Source organism: Odontesthes bonariensis, chromosome 11, assembly GCF_027942865.1.
Source record: "Odontesthes bonariensis isolate fOdoBon6 chromosome 11, fOdoBon6.hap1, whole genome shotgun sequence".
Lineage (NCBI taxonomy): Eukaryota > Metazoa > Chordata > Actinopteri > Atheriniformes > Atherinopsidae > Odontesthes > Odontesthes bonariensis.
This window is the reverse complement of record NC_134516.1, coordinates 16,271,620-16,294,323: the sequence shown is the minus strand read 5'-3', so window position 1 is coordinate 16,294,323 and position 22,704 is coordinate 16,271,620. Positions and strand designations below refer to the sequence as shown.

Sequence of the window (22,704 nt, the reverse complement as noted above, 5' to 3'; positions counted from 1 at the left end):
GAAGGGGAAAGAAGGTAAAGAAAAAAAAACGCAAAGAAGCCACAAATAAAAGATCCAGTGTGTGTTTGGCGATAAATGTGCAGGAAGAGTTTAACAAGAGTGACAGAAAACAGGTGAATTAGTGCTTCCTTAGAACGTGTACTCAGTATTTGTTGAGTGAGAAAGTATCATTTAAATTCCTTCCGGTACAAACTTTCTGCAGTTAGACCTACGACAGTGTGGCCTCTGCGTGTTCAGTATTTATAATTATTTCACAGCATGCTACATAACTGACATGCACCACATCAGAAAAAAAAAAAAAAAAGTAAATGCAGAGCATGCAGACTTAAAGGTAGGGTAGGAGATCCTGGATTTTGAGTCCAGCGAAGCTGCATTTTGAAAATACACAGGTAAAAAGTCCCAACCCTTTTCTTCACTTTCCCCCCCGAAGGCACGCCTCTAGAGTACATGAACGCGCACGAGCACGAAGGTGCACGAGCGCTGTTCTGACAGCAAGCATCGATCGTTGCCGTATTTAGTATTTAGTTTACGCTAACTATACGTTTAATAATGCTAGGTGCTAGCCAAGCTGGCTCTAGTTTAGCTTCCTGCCAAGCTTCGTTCACAGAGCAGGGTACGCGCACAGGGGAAAGGAGGGGGAGGGGGAGGGAGAGGGGGAGTAGATTGCAGTTTGATAGACGGCATCAGAATCCAATCATTGTGAACGGTCCGTTCACAATGATTGGATTCTGTTTTTCCTAGATTGTACGTTCTAGAGGCCACTAAAACTTTTCATATTTGTGTCAAAACTTTTAATTAATTGGTTGCAATGGGGGTGTGAAGAGTATTTCAAGCAATATGTAAAAAAATGTTCCAGAAAAAGATCCCCTACCCTGCCTTTAAGCAGCCACCAATCTGTTTCAGCGTAAGAACAGTTAGAAAGCTGGTTTATTCATTTTAAGAGGTCATGTCAGGAAAAAAAAAAAAAAAAAAAAAAAAAAAAAAAGTTATATTAGCAGGAAGACACGCACAAATGTGATATCAAAATGCTCCCTTTTACCATTTCATTAACCTAAATTTGTGTAAATAGTTTGAGACACTGGAAAATAGATCGGTTTGTTCTCTTTCTGAGAGGGTTAACACTGCTCTCATAACTGTAAGGTAAATGTGAAGCCAGTTAGCTTAGCTTAGCATGAAATACCTAGCTTGGATTTGTCTCTAGTTAGCAAACTTAGACAGGGGTAACAAAATCCCAATAATACCAGAGTGTGCTGCTTCTACACATAACTGTAAAAAGATTAGATGTAAAAGAGCTAATTCGTTAATTTTAGTGGTGATAACTAGTAGACAAAGCAGAGATAATTGTCATGCTAAGCTAAGTGGCTGCTGGCTGTATCTTTATATTGGCAGAAAACTGTGATGCGTTGTAATTCTTCTCATCTAACTGCTGTATTATCCAAAATATATGAATATTTCCTTAAGCAAACCCAATATCAGTATATTTACACACAGCATATTTCCATAGCTATGTGTATATTTATCCCATATGAAACTACAATTATTTTACTTTTGAATTTAAAGATAATCCAACAAATTGACTTAGATCAACTTCATAAACATAGAAATTACATTACGAATAAAACAGTTCAGTAGGTTGTTACAATAGAAAGGCATTTAAGGGCCATGGTAGGTATAAAAAGGAGAAGAGAAGAGAAAAGAACCAGCAGAAGTGGTTGAAATTCAAACATTTTTTTTTTTAAACCTAAAATGGCCTTATATCCAATCAAACTACTGTATGTACAGTACATTAAAACTGATCAAAAATTACTGGCTGCAAATGCAAACAGGTGACAATTAGTGAAAGGAGGAAAGGTGGACTCAACCCTGGTATTCATTTGTGTACATGTGTCCAAACTTTGACAACATAGACTTTCAGGTCTTGCAAAATAAAATACCATGTCTCTCAAATGTATCTTTTTTTACACTTACATTACACATTAAGCTTAACTTTACTTGTTTCTGTCTACCATAGCCTTCTTACTTTCCATTCAAAGAACACTGGAGTTGAGTTGGCCCTGTCCTTTCTTTGTGCGTAGCGTGGAAACCTGGGGCTTAACACAAACAGTTTCTAAATGTTTGAAATAGACACGTGCAGTTAATTAATCACGAGGCCCTGGCGACAAACAAGGCTCAAAACCTGTAACACTAATAGGGAAAGAAGCCTACGTCTGATCACATGTAAAACATGTAAATTGCACGCAACGTCTCTCAAACATCTGCAACAATTTTCGAGCCCCATGACCAAAACACATAGTGACAGAGTGTGCAAAAGCAGAACAGAGTGAGAGAAAAGCAGGATTTTTTTTTTCTTCCTGGTTAACATGCATTCACAGTAAAGAAAAAGCAATGGTGAGACACCAGTGTTTAGAAGCCTTTTCCCCCACCCCCTCAAAAAAAAAACATGCTCAAAAACAGTGCATTTACAAAGCAAGAAGCATGAACATTTTTTTTCATGAGGAAATAGAAGCTCTGAGGAAAGAAAAAAAGTAATTTGACTTCAGAAAGTGATGAAACATTTAACACACGTAGTGCAAGTTCAATCACATTATAGCTTGAACCCTGACATCTTGCTTTAGTTCTTTGCTCATGGAACAAAATAAAAACAGCGAGTTTTTTCTGAAAATGCTGTCAATTTTCCAAAATGAACAATTTAAGTATTTGTTTTTTATGCTATTTGGAAACAGATGTCCATTTTCATCTTAATAAGTTAATTTACTTGTTCCAATTCAGGTTTTCTGTGTTGTGAAAAAAAAAAAAAAAGACAGAAGTGAGCAACAAGCCATCCGACCAACAAATGACAGATGGGATGGGAAGCCTTCAATAAACAGCAGTGGAACAGGTGAGAAAACAGCAGGCAGAGAGACCGATAGATACCAGTTAGAAACCTTGTTTTGTGTGCAGTGCATGCCAGGGGCCAAAGCCGAGCAAAGCCGACAGCGAAGGATGGATTAAGGACGATGGTTGACATTTTTGATTATTGTTTATGGTGTGTAAAACCCTCAAAGAAAGAAAAAAAGAACAGAAAAAAAGCCAATAGAAGACATGAAACGGAGACACCAGAAGCTTTTCTTATCATCCATAAGAGAGAATTAAGAGTCCTGTGTGCACTCTTCGTAACAGCTTAACTGAGGCAAATGATTAAAAATCGTGGTTCTCCACTAAGGGTATATACTAAAGTGAATCACTACAGAATATCTCCAGCACAAACATCCAAATCACAGTGCAAGTCGCCCACAACAGACAGAAATCGACAAAGGATTAAAAAAAAAGTGCTCAGAAGGACGTCAGCTTGGCCGAAACCAAATTGGAAAGGCAGACCAGCTGTTAGCGACAGCATTCCTCCTCTGGCAGAGTTTACACAGTCTTCTACTAAAGTAGTACTTTGATACTATCCGTTCTACATCAAAAACATTTAAAAACACTGTACACTTCGAGGTACTATAAATCAGTTCAATGATTCCTATAAAATCAAACTGTATGCAACAGCTTTCCCCTTTTAATCCTACAATTTCAACAATAAACATCAACAATGAAATCCCTTTCTCAACCTCTATTGCACAACACAAAGTGAAAAAATGTATTAGGGTTGTGTTGAGAGAAACCCGCACATATAAAGACACACAAATAAGAGTCGCCTCAGTGGATCGTGCCAAAGGAAGGCAGCAGATTCTGGTTACGTTTCACCAATAACCAGAACCACCTAAAACAACTTTTCTCTCCCACTTAGTGTCAACGACAAAAAACAAACCATACTCTAATTTGCAGCTACGAGCAGTAACATCTTAATTTGACCTACACAGAATAGACTGACATGAATATCATCAATGCTAACAAATACCTTTTCACAAAAATTGTGGAAGAACTGTAGAAATAATCTTCCCAAAAAGCTCTAGATGTGAACGTTTTCTTCTAGATTTCTATCTACACTGAATATACAGTTTTTAAGTTATGGCACATTGAAAAGGAAAGATTTCCTTAAGAGTATAATCTTAGCTCATACCTAACTATTTACAAAGAGGGTGCTGACTGATTGCCTGTAGAGTTAAAATCAGCACTTAGCATACACAGTTCTACACAAAAATGGGGATTGTTGTGTTTAGAAAAAAGTATTGTTATTATCAATCTAAAAGTAGGCCAGATGTTTAAATTCTATAGTAACAATCTTGCATTTATATCAAAAATGATTATTTGCAATTTCAAAAGTATTTAAGAAATATGTGTTTTTCTATATAAGATGTGAAAAGATGGACGAGATCTGAAAATGTTTCACTTTGTAGTCTACTTTCTCTACTTTGATGTTCAAATATGAATTTTGTTAAGAAAAAAACCCAAAACTGTGCTTCATCTGTTGATTATCTATATTATTATATACGACATTAAGGTATGTGATTTCACATTGTTTTTCAATAGCGCATTATTGTGGCTCATCATCTCATTTTGCGCGCCTCTTGCCTTCTCAACAGCTAAAAACCCGACCTCCTATATCTTCCTCCTTGAAGCGGTAACACCCTTCCTCATCCTCCCCCTCACCATTGTCCCCCTCCTCGAGCCGCAGACGTCCAAAGGACAGCTTGCCGTACGTTAGCGGGGAGGAGTTCACGCCGTTCGAGTTGACCGAATTCATGGAGCTCACGGCAGCCGGGTTGCCATACAGCAGCGGCTGGCTGTATGCGCTGCTGCCAGTGTCCGACTCCGTGTCACTGGTGTCGGTGCCGCTACTGGTGGACCCGTCAATCATTTGGACCGGCTGAGTTAGATTGTTGTTGTTGGTGGTGCTTGGCTTTCCTTGACGGCCAAACAACCGCTGCGTAGTGTTGGACCGCGCCTGACTTGGAACCATGACGTTTACATGGTTACCGTTCGTTACAATCATTCTTCGCTCCATCGGGGCGGAACAGGGGGCATGACCGTTCAACCCAGTACGATGAGGGTCATGGTGGTGGACGGGGGTGGATGTCACCTGGCTGAGAACGAATGGATCAGTATCAGAACGGTTCCTCATGTTATTGTTGTTAAATGGTTTGACCAAATGCGATGGTGTTCGGTTCGAGGTGATCGGGGAGTAGCTGCCGTAGTGGTTTGGTGGGTGGGATGACGGAGGGACAGGAGTATTTTCCACTGGGACTACCCCGGGACGTTTGCTGAAATAATGTCCGCCGTCATCCCACCGTGAGGCTGTGCGCTGGTAGCTGTGACCGTTTGTCATTTCGGCATGACTGAACGAGTTTGTGCGTGGGTGGAAGCTGCTGATCACCGGGCTTGCACACTGGCTGCGAGTCCCGTTTCCTAACGGTCGACCGATTGCTGCACTTCGCTTGTCTCGACCCTGAAAGATTTCATCCAACAGCGTGCTGTGGAGCGGGAGGCGCCCATGAAAGGAGCTTCCGTTTGACAGAATTTCATCATTTGTTAGCTCATGACTCATGTTAAACTTGTTAGCCACTTGAGATTGATCTACAGCGTTTCTGTTACCCAGAACACCCTGCTGCATCACTCCCTGGTGATTAGTGTGGTAGAACCCATTTACAACCCCAAACAGACTCCCAGCTTGCCCCCCACTACGGCCCACGCTACCCCTGTGCCTGTAAGGCTCATCCTCATTGCTGTCATTTGCACTGCTGTGGCCCCTGGGAGCCCTGCTACACTTTGTAACATCACATTCGCTATCTATGTCGCTGCAGTCTATGTAAGGAATAGAGGAGCTGCTGCCTTTGTTTGCCCTGCAGGTTGGACCTGGGTTCAGGAGATGCTGTTCTGGTGCTGATCCTGTCCTGTTGTGATTCTGTTGGGGCGGGTCTGAGGCGGACATGGCGTTGTGGAAACCATTGGTGGGGGCAGCGATGGCCGGCGGCTCCTCTGAACCATTAGATTTAGCCTCCTGGCTCAGTCTGGCTGAGTTGGACTGGTCCATTAACGGGACCGACATGGCACTCTAAGAAAAACAGAAAAGTGGAAAGGGGCGTGGAGGGGCTCTTATTTATGTGGGCTCTTTGAATAAACTGTTGTTTACAACCTTACTGAAAAGAAAAATAACTCAAACATTCAGTCCCAAAAGCTGCTCAACAACAGCTTTGTGCTTAACTGTTTAACAGCCCCGGACTCAAACATACATAAAACAGACTCAAAGAGCCTGTAAATGTGCGTAACAAGTGAAGCAACAAGAAAAAATAAATAACAAAAAGACAAAGCCTATGGGTGGTTAAAGTTGAAAAGAGCCTTCTTGCTGTTTGTTTTACCTCTTTTGGCACTTGTGTTTTGAAGGATGAAGATTGAGAGGTCATGCTGCTGCTGGAAAGAATCTTACTGTGCTTCCTGTAAAGAGGGGAGCCGACACATGAGGTCAAACCACATGCAACCAATCAGCTAATTAACTGACAAATCTGATTGCTGTTGTGAGATCTTGCTAAAGCCACTGCAGGGTCTGCCTCATGCAAGGATTACTGCTGCAGCGGAGGGGGGGGTCTGAACAAAGGGGATGTCTTCACCTCTCAAAGGGAACTTTCTTGAGCTCAGAGTCTTTCACATAGTCGATGATCTGCTTCTGGGTTCGGCCGCTGTAGGTAGATAACATAAAAAGAGAAGATGGTAATTTCATGCCAAGTCTAGCAGCGATTCCCACATAATGTTTTGTTTTATTTTTTCCTGCTGGAAGATTCATGTGCATGATGACAAAATACAAAATAACATAACCATGGGGAAAGTATTGATGAGGTTTACAAGCTTTGGTTATTTTTTTATTGAGTAAGTTTAGGGCTTCAAAACAGCTTTTTATTAATGTTTAATACCCCTCATTTTGCCTATGGGGGAAAGATTTGTACTCTGATCAGTTTGGTGGATTAGTTTAGGGGTTTTGTTCCATAAAAATGTGTAAAAACACACTGAGATGTTGTTTTGGTGTAAATTTTAAAAGTACACATTAAGGATCAACTATATGTTCTCTTATTTTGCAACTTTTGTGGCTCTCTGATTTACAGATCTTCAGTTTCATCAAATCACTGTATGCAAGTCCATACATTACGTACATTACAAGATACATACACATTACTTAACAATTAAATCTGCTGTTAAACTGAAAGTTTGTTTTAACTTTAAATCAAAACTTACAAAACCTGACCCAGTTTGCTATGTAGACACTCTGTCATAGAGACTGACTTTACACCAGAAAAGAAAAGGGAAAAAGTTAAGTTTAAAGTTAGAAGAAAAAAAAAAGAGGTTGTTAAGTTGATACTGCACAAACCAAAGATGAAAAGAAATATTTCCTGTCCTGTTCTCACCTGAACCGGAACGAGGATCCTCTGGTGAAGAGGATGGGCTTGGGTTTAGGCTTGGGCTCCTCGAAGAGTCTGAAGAAGGCATGATATTCAACGCAGATCTTCCAGAAAATCTTGCAGCAGTCTCTGCTGGCCATGGCGAACTCCAGTGTGTCGTGGTGGGCGTTCTGCTGGAGGACACAGGGCAGATATGATTGTGGACGGAAGAAAAATAAACTGTAAAAGGCCAAATAAGGGAGGTACAGATAAAGAAAATGTTTTATGTACTTACACCGGGGTCAGCTCTTAGCTTGATCAGGAACCTTTTACGTTTGAAGCTCAGCTTGCGAATCTTGGCCCAGTTAAAGGCGTTAATTTTTGTGTAGCCCTGAATGCAGGAGAAAATATATTGATAATCATTATACTTGTACAAGAATTAAGATATGTTGTTCTTCTAAATAAATACTAATATGTATTTGTGCTCTAAAATGAATAGATATTTCACTCCTGGAAGCATAAATAGACAGCAGCACATTTGAAATTTAAAACAACAACAACAACAACAACAACAAGCAAATATAACCATTCAGTTGGTTGGAGGCTCACCACAAAACCTCAAGGACAGATTAACCAAGTTGTTCTTTTAACTCAACTTTGTTGAGCTCTTAGCACTTTAAAAAAAAAATCTGAATGAAAGAAACCACGCATAAGGGACCTAAGTGGAGTCAGTCTGGTAAAAAAATGGTTAACCTCTTACTTTGGTTTCAAAGTGAATGAGAAAAAAAGTCACCAGAAAGTGTCACATCAGACTGTTTTAAGAAGGAATTTCCCTCATTACACCATCAAGTGTAGACTGAAGCCATGCTGCAGCGGCTATATTTAAACATGTAATTAAATACCTCTGTGTGGGCTTAGTGGAAGATTTTGTAATCACAGCACGAAACCTTCACCACGATGCAAGCAGGAGATATATGATGATAGGAGCGCTTTTTTTTCATTTTTTTCTTGCTGAAAAAATTCAAGGAATTTACAGCTCAGACCAGTAAGTTCAAACCTATATTTCAGCCTTGTAAATGACTCTGAAACAACTCACACTTCAGCAAAATAGTTTTAGAATGTCAGGCAAGTTGTTCACTCTGCTGTAAAAAGGTCAACAAAGGGCTGAAAATTTGTGTGATTCTTGTTTGTAAGTAAAGAACTTTCTTACTTAAAGTGCACGTAGCATGATTCATAAGGCACTCAATTATGTGGCTTTCTGTTCATCAAGGTTTTACCTGAAAAACCAGCACTCCGGTGTGCGCCACAGCCAGGCTGAGTTTAGTTCCCTCTCGGTCCTTCGCCGGGTGCTGGCGAACGCCGTACATCTCCAGCCGTCGAGCAATTTCCAACAGCTGGTAGTCTGACTCTGCTGGAGTCTGCCCACTGTGAAAAACAATCAATTATCAAACACTCATCAGTCACTATTCCAGTCATTCAGAAATAGCAATTAAACATAAACTTAAATTGCCTTTTTTTGTGTTGACTTGTAGAAAAGTGTACAACCACAACCACAAGGATCCCCCCCATACACACACACTAAAAGCACGACTGGTAGCATTAACAAGAAATCAATATCCCTAACCTTTTGATCGTTTGTCATGATTCAAACTGTAATTTTCAGATATTAGACACCATCCACTCCAGAGTACTATTTTCAGGCTTGTTGTGGAAGTCTTAAAATAAACCACAGGATCAGATGAAGGTGCCCACAGTGGGTGAAAAAAATCCGCCACAAAAGAAATTTGTTTCCTCACAAAAATCTGAAAATAGTTTCCTGTTTCCTGCATAAGATGCTGAATGAGCCACTTCCTTCCTGTGTTGGCTATGGGGAGGCTGAGGGATTGAAGCGAGGAGAGGCGAGAATGGGTCTGTGGTGCGCAATGAGCCAGAGGTTGGGTTTTCAGCTTTTATCTGTGGTTAAGAGAGTTTTAGACGATTTTACATTTCCAGAAAATATGGAAATGCATTTGTCATGTATCTATTACACGCAGCAGGGAGAACCCACTTGTTATCAGAAAAAAAAAGAGCATGTGTTGGTGTGTGTGCTGTCCCAGGGGCACGGAGGGAATGCCAAGTGGTATGATTGCAGATAGGAGTGTCTGCGCCTCAAGTTGTGGTCTCTGCAGAGGAAAGACTTCTGAGTTGGGTATATATTTGTGTAACGGGTGTGCATTTTCCATGTGGACATGTGAATAAACAGATAAATGTTTGAGATTTAGCATAAAAGTATGTGCGCTTTCCGTGGGTGTTGATGAGAGAAACAATCTCCGAACACCTCAGAGGAGATCAAAGCTCAGCTCAGATATGTTGTGTAAGCAGTAGTAATCTTTACCAGCTATTTCCAGTGTTGCCAACAACTTGAGTATGAGCTGAATTCCTTTGATGCATTAGTGTCAATGGTTTATCTTGCTTATTCTGTCAAGACAATGACAAACTACACTCTACAAATCTGTCGTGAGAGTCAGGATGGCCTACACTGGCCAGCCTGCAGTTCTGACCCGTTACAAACTCAAACTATTAAGAGCATTATGAAACTTTTTTCGATTGGTTAGGATTTAATTTTTGTACGATTTAATAACCTCGACTCCTGGCATGTTTGCTGAACAAACCTGGACATTTTCAAGTGTCAGACTGAGCTCTAGGAAACTGTTAACTCACACGTGCTTGCGGTGGCATTCAGTGATCTTATCTCTGATGGCATCCTGGTCAGGCAGGTACTTATTGTGGAGGAGATGCTGCCAGCTCTGTGTCTCATCAAAGTCTCCAATCTCAGCTGGTGGGAGGGAGGAAGGTAGGGAAAGCACATTTTATTTTGAGTTTAAGTGACAGACGAAATTAAAACATGATGCAGTGTTGAGAAAAATAGAGGAGATGAGAAAAAGGAACTCCATTAAAAGATACAAACTGGGATGCCTTCATTGCTTTACTCCTTCGCTGTCTGTTCTATTATAAATGAGATCAAGTTTGCTGATGCGTGTGTCTCCATCTGTTCCAATACCAGCAACAATAACAACCCTGCATACGCTAGCACCAGCAGGCCCACTGACGGGCTAAGCACTCAAGGTTGCCATGACGACCAAGTAATATTCCCTAGCATGCTGTGCCTGTGCCTCCCCCTGTCTGGAGGACTAGATTGAATCTGTAAACTCTGAATGCTGCACACACAGTGCTGAAAAACAAAGGTCACTATATTGAATCACAGTTAGCTTTATGGGCTGCTGTAAATCAGTAAAATGTAATTGTGAACAGTGAGGAAAAGCACCTACACAGCATTTAACTCAAATGTGATGTTAAATGCTAATGGGTTTAAATGAAAGGGAATATTGAACCTTTGTGCCGCTGACAAGGCAAGTGGGAAAGACATGAGTCCTGTCCTACTGGAAGGAGCTGAATCACAACCAAAGAACTAAAGAGCCCATATTATGCTATCTTATACATTCATAATTTTGTGTTGCGAGTATACGACAATAAGATTAAATACTTTAATGTTTAAAAAAAAAAACAACACTCCTCTCATATGGTACATTTCCCTCCTGCCCTTTTGTCTGAAATACCCAGAGGTTGGGTGCAAGGCAGCTGCTCATAATTTGTTTAAGTCGTGCTCAGCTATCCCCTGTGTAGGGTTTGTAATTTAACAGACTCTTCGTATGCACTAAAAAGCCGAGGGGGAAACCCCAAAGCATACTTTAAAGAATGAATGTTCTTTTTGTTGTTTACTCCATCAAATTTCAGCTCAATTGAATTCAAGTCACTATGTAATGATTATCACAGTACTATTTATACATTTTTATTTTAATATCATATTACTATTATTATTATTATTATTATTATTATTATATTTAGTTATATTGTATGTTTTGTTATATTATATAGTCATATTTAGTGTTTCCTGTACAAGAAGAAGCAAGGGAAGCCAAACTTCTTCCTTAAGAGCAGGTTCTGCTCTGACAGGTCAACTCCACTGGCCTAATCAGGCACCACCCATCATTCATCGTCAATTCTGTTCAATTCTGAGGTATAAAAATACATTTCATTGTATGCTAAATGAGTATTCCCCAGTGCAGGATGAGTCATTTGCATTTTTCTAATTATTTTCCAGGAAGGACAAATAATTGTCCAAAAATAATCGCCAAATAATATATATGATACAAATAATAAATCTCTGTAAAACTGGTATACAGGTGGGCAAGACATATACTACTGAAACACCCAAACACAGAATTTGATTTCATGGGGACATAAAACTTGAACCAGCAACACACGTTATTGCATGTGATGCTGAAACACCCCCAAATGGAATTTGTGTCATGTATGAATTATAGTCAGCGCTCACCATAAGCAAACCTTTGACAAAACTTGTTCCCAGACTAAGACTGGAGCCCTTTTCAGGCTTCTTTTCAGGCTTCACCAAGAGGCTCAATCAACAACCAAAGTGTTGTTCAATTCAAGTTCAATTTGCTCACATGTTTTATACAAAGATTTGAATTGACATGAATTTAACTTAACAACATAAGAAGGGAGACAACTAGTCTGATGATTAATAATTCTATTTTACACCATGAAGGGATTTGCCAACAGATTGCCGTCCAAAAAAAGATGGCATTCACAACATGTTAAAAAGAAATCAAAATATATAATTTGGCTCTATCACTTATGTTTTACTCACACTGAATGATGTGGGAGACCATGAGAGCGGCGCTGGTGTCGTTGCAGATCAGATGACCACAGGCTAGATCGCGCTTGATCTGGAGCGCAAACAGATACCTGGTAACAGAAAAAACAAGGGGGCAAGAAAGAATGAAGATGGAGAACAAAGATGGGGGGCTTATAAAGTCAATGCAAACTCAATAATCTCAGCAGCTTAGAGTGTTGAAAGCAATTCCATTACCATCAAAGAGTTGGCATTGATATTCACTCAGACACTAAGCACTGATGATATTTTGCATCTACTGATCCCAACTGGAGACAAAGACAAAACTATACTGATTCAACGCAAACGCAGCCCACACAGGCTCATTAGACCTATATTCATATCATATTTTGACCATTTGTTTCATATAAAAAGTTTAACAATGACGCAAACGCCAGAACAAACCAAATCTGTCAGTAAAAGAGAACAAAATTCACCAGAATTCATTTAACAATGTAAGATTTTGGCTTTGTATTTATTACATGGGGACAAATAGCTGACTTGATGCTAAATGCTCCAGGTTCAGAGAGGTTGCATGTGTGTGTGTGTGATTAATGGCGCGCAGCCTCTTTTAACGTGATGTCCAATTCAACCTTTTTAAAAGTGCAAATAAAGTTAATGAAGCTTTTGTGATTGCGTTGTTCTATTTTAGCCTGGAGCAAAAAACGATGGAGAATATCAGCAATGACGAAATCTGCTCAGATTCTTAAAGGATGACTGTGGCCAAAAATTTTAGTCCCTTAAATCTCTCAGACTTTAACTTTTACACTTCACTTTAATGAAGGTGGAGCAACACTATTTGGCCCATTTTTAATAGCAGGTTAATGACAGCTTGATATGTCCACAAAGGTGTCTTTCCTCCATCTGTCTGTCTATATATTTGGTCCATCTGGGCAAAGGAAAACACTGACAGCTGAAACAGTGAGAAAACCAAACAAAGGAAAAAGGCTGCCTGCCCACTTCCTGTTTAATGTGAGAGTCAGCTGAGATCAGTGGAATAAACTGAGAGGCTGAACAGCAGCAGTGGAAAATACTACATGTCAAACTATTCAGTATCAAAGCAGATACTTCGTCATGTGAAAATTAAGTGAGGGGCATAAATCACTGAGAGTGGTAGAAACATTCTAGTTGAGAAATGCTTCTCGCTCGTTTCAAGTGAGTGCAGCTGGCCGGCTGAGAACCACAGCATCATGGGAAAATGTGGAAGGTCACATCATTCTCCTGTTTATGTTTTGGTGATGTGAAGAGGAGGGCTGACGTGGGTTCAGACAAACACAAATAGTACAGTCAGTTCTTTGAGGACTGTCAGACTTAACAAAGCTAAAAAGTTCAGACAAAACTGTTGCAGAGAATTTACACTTTCTAAACAAGCAAGTTGGTTCTAAAATTATGACTCGAGACCCAGAAGTGGCCATTCACGGGAGTCTATTTTTAGCTGCCTTGGGTTTAAATGGTGTTATGAGTCTGGCTCCAACATGGCAGAGAATAAACAAAAAACTGTGCGTAATGTGTCTGACCAACAATGATGAGAAGTACAAAGAGAGATGTCAACATGTTTTCAGAAACAAATGCGACCCATTAAATTGTGCAGTAAATATGCTAAAAAAAATAAAAAAATAAAAAAAAATAAACTTGAGCAGGACAGGAAACCAGCACGTCTTTTAATATGAGCCGAGGAGTGCTTCTTCGTATGGGTGTGGTTTCTGTGTCGAGATGACTTACCGAGTCAGCTCCTCCAAGAACTGTGTGTGGTCAGGAGGGAAGAACTTCACCACAAAGCGAAGGATGGTGTTTTTAGGCCCTAAGGGAGAGAAATGATGGGATATGGTTAAAGAAGACGGGAAGAGACCGGAAAAGAGAGGTGGAGTTGTTGCAGAGAAAATTCCCTTTACCGCCACTTACTCTTCTTCTTTTTCTGCATTAATGTCTGATTGAGAAACCCGTCCAAAAACAGCATTTTTCAGCACAATCATCACGAGTTTAATATCTCAATAGAAAGCCACTGTGTGCTTTGAGGCAGCATCTGAGAGCTACTCACGTCTGATCTGTTTCAGCGCCGGCTTCAGGAGGTCCAACCACACCTGTGGAGAACAGAGAGCAGCTTAACCATCTGTTAATCAGGCTGTCGTGGCCCTTTGGAAAAATGTTTATAACTGTCGTATTGTTGGGTTCATCCAGTAATGAAACATTTTTTTTATCCATTGTGACATGTAACATTTTCTCTAGAGCTGAAGAAAGGATGATTCATTTCCTAAAATTGTAAAAGGGTAATGACAGTTAAGGGTGTCGTATTAAGACTGAGAATCAGACTATACATATAATCACTTTTTCCTCACAAGCTCATAATTATAAATCAAATATTGACTTCTGGTAATGTATTGTGTCTTCATAAGTGAATTAGCCATTTGCTAATTAACTGACATCAAATGTTGCTGTCAACAGACGTAACATCTTTTGCTGACATAAAACAGAGATAGAGGGTTAAGATGTTCCGAGTGACCTTGATACCGCTCAATCAAAAAACGTCTCAGTCAGGAACCTGATTCGATACTTGAAATAGGATTGGTGCACTCCTAATAATAAGTTATCTTCGTTCAAGTGTTAAAGTTAAATCTGTACCATCGATGCAATTCAAAATGCCAATTTTCTCCCTAAAATCACCTTGCTGGATTTATTTAGATTGGTGTAATGATGTAAATGTGTCCTCTGTTGTCTTGTAAACACGCCAACAATTAAATTAAAGACTGATTCAGATCTCGAAACCACCAACTCTATTATCACAATAGTTAGCACCAGACACACTCACTTTTGTGATTCTTGCGGTTCATTAGGAAGACTAATGGTGGTGGTGTGACGTCTCCGTTGTACGAACATCAAATTTGAACTTCTGAACTGTTATTGAAATGTATAATTTCAAGTGGATCATCTACTTGATGAGTGGCTTAGTGTTTTTTGTGTGTGTGTGCTGTCAAGGCTGTCATCATTTGAGCCGCTTCAAAATGACTGTTCTCATGCAAGAAGCACAGAGACGGATATTGACTGTCTGTAATGGAACACATTAAAGCACTTGTATGCGTCTCTGAGCTTCTCTTTGTGTAAATCACTCCATTTTAATGCATTAATGGAGCTGCCAGAGGAGCACCCACCCCTGCAGCACGCAGCAGGTCTGTAGATAAATTACAAGCAGCTGCTTTTTCATGACATACGTGAACTTGAGTCCAGGTGAAAGCTGCGTTTCAAATCCACATGGATACAGATGAAAGGCTGAGATGCAAAAGGGTGAGTTTCTTCCAGAGTTTCCAAGCACTTCCAATTCATGTGACTAAACACAACCTCAGAGAGCACAGTGTGCACCCATGTGACTACAGCTAAACTTAACTTGTGGAAAGCCTAAGTGCTTTGAGTCATTTAACTTTAAACAAAAAAAAAAGAAAAAAAGAAAGAAAGAAAAAAGGAAAGAAATAACCAGCAATAAGTTTTCCTTCTTGGCTCCGGCTGGTGCAAACTATATAAGGATGAAGGCTTTCCATCTGAAGCCACTTTCTCTAGGCTTACCGTCATCTTTCTATGGTCCTGGTACTCCAGTCCAAAATAGTCGCCCTCTGTCAGGTTGAGGTGGGCACAGGCCAGGTCAAACAGCACTTTACCAGGCGAGCGTTGCTGCAAGAGAAGAACAGAGGGGGAGGAAATAAGTTAGATTTAAATAAAGAAGACAGAGTGGGTGAGAGGGGGAGAGGAAAGAGGTGCAGAGCCACACAGCAGCTCATCAGAAGAATGCTGATAATGGATTGAAGTGGGCAGAAATGCAAGTCTTTCTTAAAGGTTACGCATCTAATCGGTTGTTTGCTATTCAGCTTTCCTAAAAAAAAAAGAAAATGCTCATTATTTTTTACATTCATAATTTCAAGAAGATCCTAACTGATTCCATTTTCTCTAACGAGCCTCTTTAATAGCAACAGGCTGACCTCCAACCATAGTGTGAGGTCTAATCTTCGGATTTAGATCTAATGAGGAGCTGGAGGCTGAGGCTCAGCTGGCAGGATTCAGAAATTACCACAACGCTCCCAGATAAGTGTGTATGTGCTTCAACATACTGCACAAGCGTCAGCTGCTCTTCCTTTAATGATGCAGCTTCACATGAGCTGCCAATGGAGAGGACATTTTCTGTGAGGAATTCCTCTAAGTTCTTCTAAGAACTTAGTTTTAATCCACCAGCAAGAACGTGAAGGTTTGGCTGGAATAAACAAGACATGAAACTAAATCCAAAATGAGCCCAGATTCACCACTGCACTCCTCAGCACTTCATGCAGCAGTTTGCATATTTGTTGAAAAGATACTGCATACCCTCAAACATTCACTACATCTGATGAGTAAATACAGACTTAATCATGAAGGTGAACATTCCTGATTCCTAATCTTAACCTTCAGAGCAGCACTACAAACACAATTATGACATGGTGCTTCACTTGAAGCCAAAACACACAATCTAAATACACTTGAGACAAAAGAAGGTAAGTTATGTTACGTTACGTTAGTGGATGTGACTTCCTTCCTAGTATTCCAAAGAAGTAGCACAAAGTTTATGAATAGAAACCAACAATTGTGAACTGGGATACCTTTAAGGTTGCAAATCTGTTGCAATATTGTTTCTTTAAATTACTTCAGTTTAATGGTTTGATTACCGTATATAATTTTCACCAATGACATCATCAGTCAATTTCTTAAATTATTAAGAACACAAAACCTAATGAAAAGCTTGTAGTTTTCCATCCTGATGTGGAACTGTAATAATCAGGTTTATGTTTTTGTAGTTATATGAAAACAACTTAATCTGGAGTCAATATATTTCACTTTTGTCTATTTTCCTTAAAATTCCTATTTTCAATAAGAAATTGCTGAACACAGCTGTGAGACACACTTAGCTGATTTTTAAGATTAAAAATTCTACTCTGCATCTGTCATCCAAACAATCTCACACATTTTGGTGTCAACACAAAGAAATGTTGACCTGAAATGCAAGACACACTAGTTTTAAATTAGAATATGTGATCACGCACATTGTCTTTCACCTCTAGACTTCGAATAGTATTCAGTTGTTTATGGTCTAGGTGAATGAAACTGTTCATACAAACATAAAAGTTTATAATGATAGACTGAGTGGATGCAGTTTATTCCCAAAAAATACATATTTAAAAAAAAAATAAAAATACATTAATTAAAATGTCCAAACATTTCATCGTCCAAGCTTTGAAGCTGCAGTGTGTAATAACAAAAGACCTATAAGAAAAGATTGAATATTACTGTTATATTACTGTTAAAGTGTTATATTCTAACAAAAATATTTTGTTAGAATATAACACTTTTTATTACCCAAGTATGAAACATTTATAGCTATTTGATCAGAGAACATCCCACATAGAAATTCAGCCATATTACAGCTATAAAAAGGCACAATGAAGAAGAATGCTCAGAGGGTGACAAAGCGGAATAAATTGAAGGAATGTTTTGCGATGTTTAAGGAAAACGTATTTGAGAAATGGTGGTTCGTATTTATTACATTATGCAAGAACAGAAAAAGAACTTTGAACTGACCTTTTCAAAAAGGCAAAAACATGAGAATTTGGGATAGGCAAAAGCAGAAAACAAAAATAAACTATGGTGCGGCTTTTCCCTGATGAATACTGCCAACGAAGTCAGAGGTTTTCAGTGTGATCTGAATATTTTTAGGAATATGCTAAATCATTTATGTAACTGCTGCCAAAGTAACATGGGCATTTTTGGGTATAAGATATTATAAGAGATGAAGTTCAGTTTTCAAATATGAGTCTATTCAATGTGCAGCATTTTTTTATTCACCCATTTACATTTTTGCCAAATGAATAGATGAGATAGATGAGAAGGGGAGTGGGAAACAACATCTCCTCACTATGCTGTTGTGAACCAAACATGCTGTAGGTGGAGAGGAAAGGCCAAAGTGGGAGTCAAGTCTGTCACCATCTGGCTGCCGCATGCGTGCGTTCAATCTGTCTGCAGGGACACACCCACACACTGATGAGACATCCACCCGAACACACGCACACGTGTATTTTCTGCAGATGGACACAAGCTGCCGTCTGATATTGAGGAAATAAGCTGATTGAATGACATCCTGTGTGTATGTTTTCATCGGGAAACTAACAAGACTGATTGACAGATGCTGCTCTCATATACAAAGTTCACGGATGTGTGGAGTTTGGACAGGACCCACGTCAGGGTGGTAGTAAGCTTGGTTTAAAGGAGGTTGAATGGAGAGGACAGGAGGAGGAGGGAGAACAGTTTGGAGGAGAATCTAAGAGGGAGATGGCGAATAAAAACATCTCGTCTCTGCACCACCCTTCCCTTTCTTTCCTCTATAACTATATCCACAAATACATTAGTCTCATATTTTCTATCGATTGTTCTTCTGGAACTGACATACCTGGCCTTTTTGTGTGCAGTTGGTTGTACGAAACAGCCTTCAGCTTTGTGCTGCTAGGCTGCACTAATTTTTCTTTAAATGTGCTTCATTAACAAAACCTCGCACGGAATCTCCTCCACGATATGTCCAAATTCAACAAAACGAGCTCGAGTTTTCTGCCGTGCAGAAGAATGTTGGGCTTGGAGGAGGGGCAGGAGTTTTAACATATGACTCAAAAAGCACACAGCACATGTCCAGACAAAAAGAAAAGGCAGATAAAAAGAGGCAGATAGATAAATCCATAGGAATAGAATAGAATAGAAAGTGTTCGCTTATCTTTTTGTGTGCTTCACTTACAAGACTCATGAATGCTGTGCTAAAGCAGGAGAGTTAAGGATGTGACTGATGAGATTGAGTAAGAAAATGCTTGTGAATGTTTGGGAACAGACTGAATTCCAAGTATATTTAGAGGAAAAGCAATTTCCTCCAATATGTGCAAACCCTTTTCCAATAACTAAAGAAAGCCTGTGTGCCTGCACTGGAAAGATACCCCATATCACTTTAAAGTAAATGTAGTACACAGGAATGCAGATTTGAATGTCTTTGGGGGAACAGAGGGGAAATCTTTAAATATCAATTCCAGTTACAACAACACAGGCTTAAAAAACTCGACAGGCGGGAGTTTCTTCTTACAGCTCTGCCCAAAGATTAAACACCATCAGGCACTCTATTATTCTCCAATCACCATCATGTAGTCCGAAGAAAAGCTGCCTCTGAACGCTGACATTGTTAAGAACCGGTCTGTAGCTAGTTTTCTGTCCAAACAGCAAGCTGCCAGTCACACGGCAAAAACCAGAGTGTAACCAAAACAGTGTTTGAGAAAACAGCTGATAATGAATAGGTGAGAGCTGAAAGGCTGAGAAGTGAGGAGAGCTGGATCCAAAGCAGGCGTCAACCTGAAAGGCAGGGTCAGACTGTGTTTAGGCACTGGAGCAAACCTCTAAAAACAACATATAGTAGAGCTGGCAGAATTCACCATAGATGGTCAAAAGGGGGCTGAAAGAATAGTTCAAACTTTAAAGCCATGGGTGGGGAATGAAAGCGCAAAGCCTGGTACATGTAGATGAGTGTTAATCTGCATTTTAGGCTCTGGGAACATTTAGTAATATCAAATTCAAATGTAAGTTTAACTGGAATTTTATTTTATTCTTTTAATTTTTCCTGACATCTGCAACCTTTTTCACTTGAACTCAGCGGTCTCGAATATGGGAAACAAAAGAGAGAAGCGAAATAATGCAAAACTGAAAGTTCTCTTGCAATGCAAAATGTAACAGCAAACTTAAGGTTCCTCTTTTCATGGATACAATAACAATTTATCACTTCTGTGGGAATGCTGAAGTCAATTGCATTGCTCTGAAAAAGTCAGAACTTTTTCCTTTTGTATGACACCTCTCTGGATGCACATAACATAATAACATCCATAAAAACGGCGAAACTTTTGATTTGTTTGACGGTCAAAACATTAGAAAAATCTAACAATCTCCAAGACAAATTTGTTAATAGAAGTTTACTTAAACTAAGCTGGACAGTCTAAGACTGTCGACTTTAAAAGGTTTAAAGAGTCGATATTATGCTCATTTACAAGGACATAAGTTAATTTGGGCGTATTCTGCATCGTGGAACACGTCGATGTAAACAACCAATCCAGCTTGATGTGCATAAGACCAGACTGATGCGGGCTGAGCTATCTCTGTCTGGAATATGTTAAGTACCAAATAGGAACAGCAGCAGGGTTAACGAGGATGTCTTGTTTGTGCCAATAAGGTTTCAACCCATATGTGAAAAGAAGCCATTGCTGCTGCCCCTCTTGTCAACCTGTGCCTGAAACGCTCCGTTTTAGCTCGTGTTTCTTTAACAACCAACCCAGTCTGGTCTGATTGGTCAGCAGGTGGATAAAAAAGGCAGCACGTTTTTTGGTTTATAGCAGCAGTTCAACAGACCACTAAATACCACTAAACAGGCATTATGCAAATGTGTTACATGGTGATGTAGATAAGTGACGAAACAAAAGCCTGAACTACGAACAAAGGGTTTCAGGCAGTTCAGGACTGGTGTTTTTCATGGAGGAGAACCCTCTTTGATGTGGACTTTGCAGACCTTTACATGCACAAAAAGTTGCAGCACACTGAATAAAAGAGAGTGACCGAGAGAAATAATAGGGGGCTCTTTAGGTTTAAGGAAGTGGCACCTTAAATTGAAGCAGCTCCGTCTGTTCTCATCATCTCCTTTCATCTCAGCAACACTTTCAGAAGAGTAAATGGTTCCCCAGTTGAGGGCAAACATGTTACATGAAGGTTTTGCTGAATTAAAACAGGAGAATAAAAAAAAAAACTATTGTGTCACACTTATTGAGGAAAGGACAGGAATAGTCGGATATTAATGATAGCGCGACTCATCGCAAATTCTTAGTATGACATTCTTAAGACTAAAAATATTGGGTGTGCATGTGTGATGAACTCTTCCAGCTGAAGGGAAGCTGGCCGGTCCCTGCAGAGCCCAGACTGACGTCCTTTCACTTCAAATCACAATCGCTTCTTTCAGCAACTTCTATCAATGAGGCTTTCTTAGTAAGCCAAAACCACAAAGTTATGCACAATCACATTTTGACCAGACTGTATTTCAGAGCGCAATTTTGGTCTGATCTACTGTAGGAGATGTGGAATGCCATTTGGAAAATTAGATACTTTCTTTGGTGAATATTCACACAATAAAACATTTGTGAGCTTGTTTGCTTGCATGCAGACAGACAATTAAAGATTCTAAAAAAAGGGAGGAAGAAAAAAAAAAACAACCTTCCTGCTTGGCCTCCAAAGGCAGCGTCCAGTTTCACACAGCTGCCCCTTTGGGCCTTACACCAGCAGGGGCTAATTAGATGGTTTAGCATGGAGCTTTAACTGTCCATCAGTGAACTGTGCTGGAATCTGGCAAATAGCACCCAACCAAGCTTTTAGAAGTCTTCAAAATAGCTCTGGACATGAAAAGGGACCAGCGATACATCCTCTCTAAATCCAATATTCTTGTTTGTGACACAAAGAACAACAAACACAACACATTTTGACGGATGGGACAGTATTGAGAAGAAAAATAACTTGTTTTTTCATCAAGTAAGAGTCGCAATGAAAGTCAAAAGCACAGAGGCCTGTCTGTAGCCGTTTCCTCCTTCTGTTTACCTTTCATAAAATGACTACGACTCAATTTTTGCATCGAATTAGACATAAATTACATAGTAGCTGTGTCACAACCAAGTATAATAATATCCATTATGGTCAGCAGGTTGAATGCGGTGGATTTCAGACAAACTCAACCTAAACTACTCCCAACACAGTTTTAACTCAAACACAATTTACTTAGTAGCTTATTTCCTCATCTCTTGGATTTCTTTGACGCCACACCATCACTTGTCTCCTGTCCAGGCTCTACTTAAGACTGTTTGCCTATCAGGGACACTTGCCAGGAAGCTGTCAGCATGTCTGTCTTTTCTTGCCAAACTCGCCAACCTCGCCGTTACCCAGCAGAATCATCGGCCAGCTAAAACACACAACAGACACACTTCCTCCCCTACTTCCTCACTCCTTTTAAACCAACACTTCTCTCACGCTGCAAAGTCAATGCCTAGCTAAACTAGGATGTGGTATATCAAAGTTATTGCTCACATTTTTCTACAATCTTTCTTACAACTTTTGGCCCCTTGAGGCCAGCAGCTGAGAAAACATATATATATATATATATATATATATATATATATATATATATATATATCACTCCTCTCCAACCTTTAAACTACTTGTTTATTACCAGTTCTCTGAGGTCAAAGCTTCGTTTATGTTAGAGCTGAGCGGATAATGAAAAGGCATCACTTATAGTAAAAAAAAACAAAAAAACAATCAGGCTGGTGGCTACACAGTCACACCAGCACCAATCTCTAAGTTTATCTAACAGCACATCCTCCTATTTACCATAAAAGAAGCTATTATTCTATTCATCCTCCAAATAAATGGAGGATGAATAGAATTATTTTCCCTCATTCCCCCTTTGTTCAGCTCCTTCATGGCCAAGTAAAACAGTCTCACCATCTGCCATGGGTGTACAGAGAGTCTCACAGCATCACTGATGCAAATGACCCCTGAAAACCAAAAAGATGAATGGTATTTGAGAACTATAACTCTTTATTGCACGCACATATGAAACAA

General features: G+C 39.7%; 1 protein-coding gene across 3 annotated transcripts in view; it reads right to left on the bottom strand.

The window, feature by feature from the left end:
• The window catches only part of LOC142391715 (FERM, ARHGEF and pleckstrin domain-containing protein 1-like), a 53,744-nt gene that overhangs the window by 11,951 nt on the left and 19,089 nt on the right, over positions 1-22,704 (bottom strand). For 2 of the 3 annotated variants that reach the window (XM_075477719.1, XM_075477721.1), the window contains exons 3-13: positions 15,574-15,678; positions 14,057-14,099; positions 13,741-13,819; positions 11,995-12,092; positions 9,987-10,101; positions 8,564-8,711; positions 7,582-7,677; positions 7,314-7,480; positions 6,525-6,593; positions 6,276-6,351; positions 5,773-5,971 (exon numbers count right to left, since the gene is read on the bottom strand). In XM_075477719.1, the coding sequence (XP_075333834.1) occupies positions 5,773-5,971; positions 6,276-6,351; positions 6,525-6,593; positions 7,314-7,480; positions 7,582-7,677; positions 8,564-8,711; positions 9,987-10,101; positions 11,995-12,092; positions 13,741-13,819; positions 14,057-14,099; positions 15,574-15,678 (1,195 nt within the window). The remainder of the gene's footprint in view (positions 1-5,772; positions 5,972-6,275; positions 6,352-6,524; positions 6,594-7,313; positions 7,481-7,581; positions 7,678-8,563; positions 8,712-9,986; positions 10,102-11,994; positions 12,093-13,740; positions 13,820-14,056; positions 14,100-15,573; positions 15,679-22,704) is intronic. The other variant, XM_075477720.1, reaches the window with a different exon arrangement.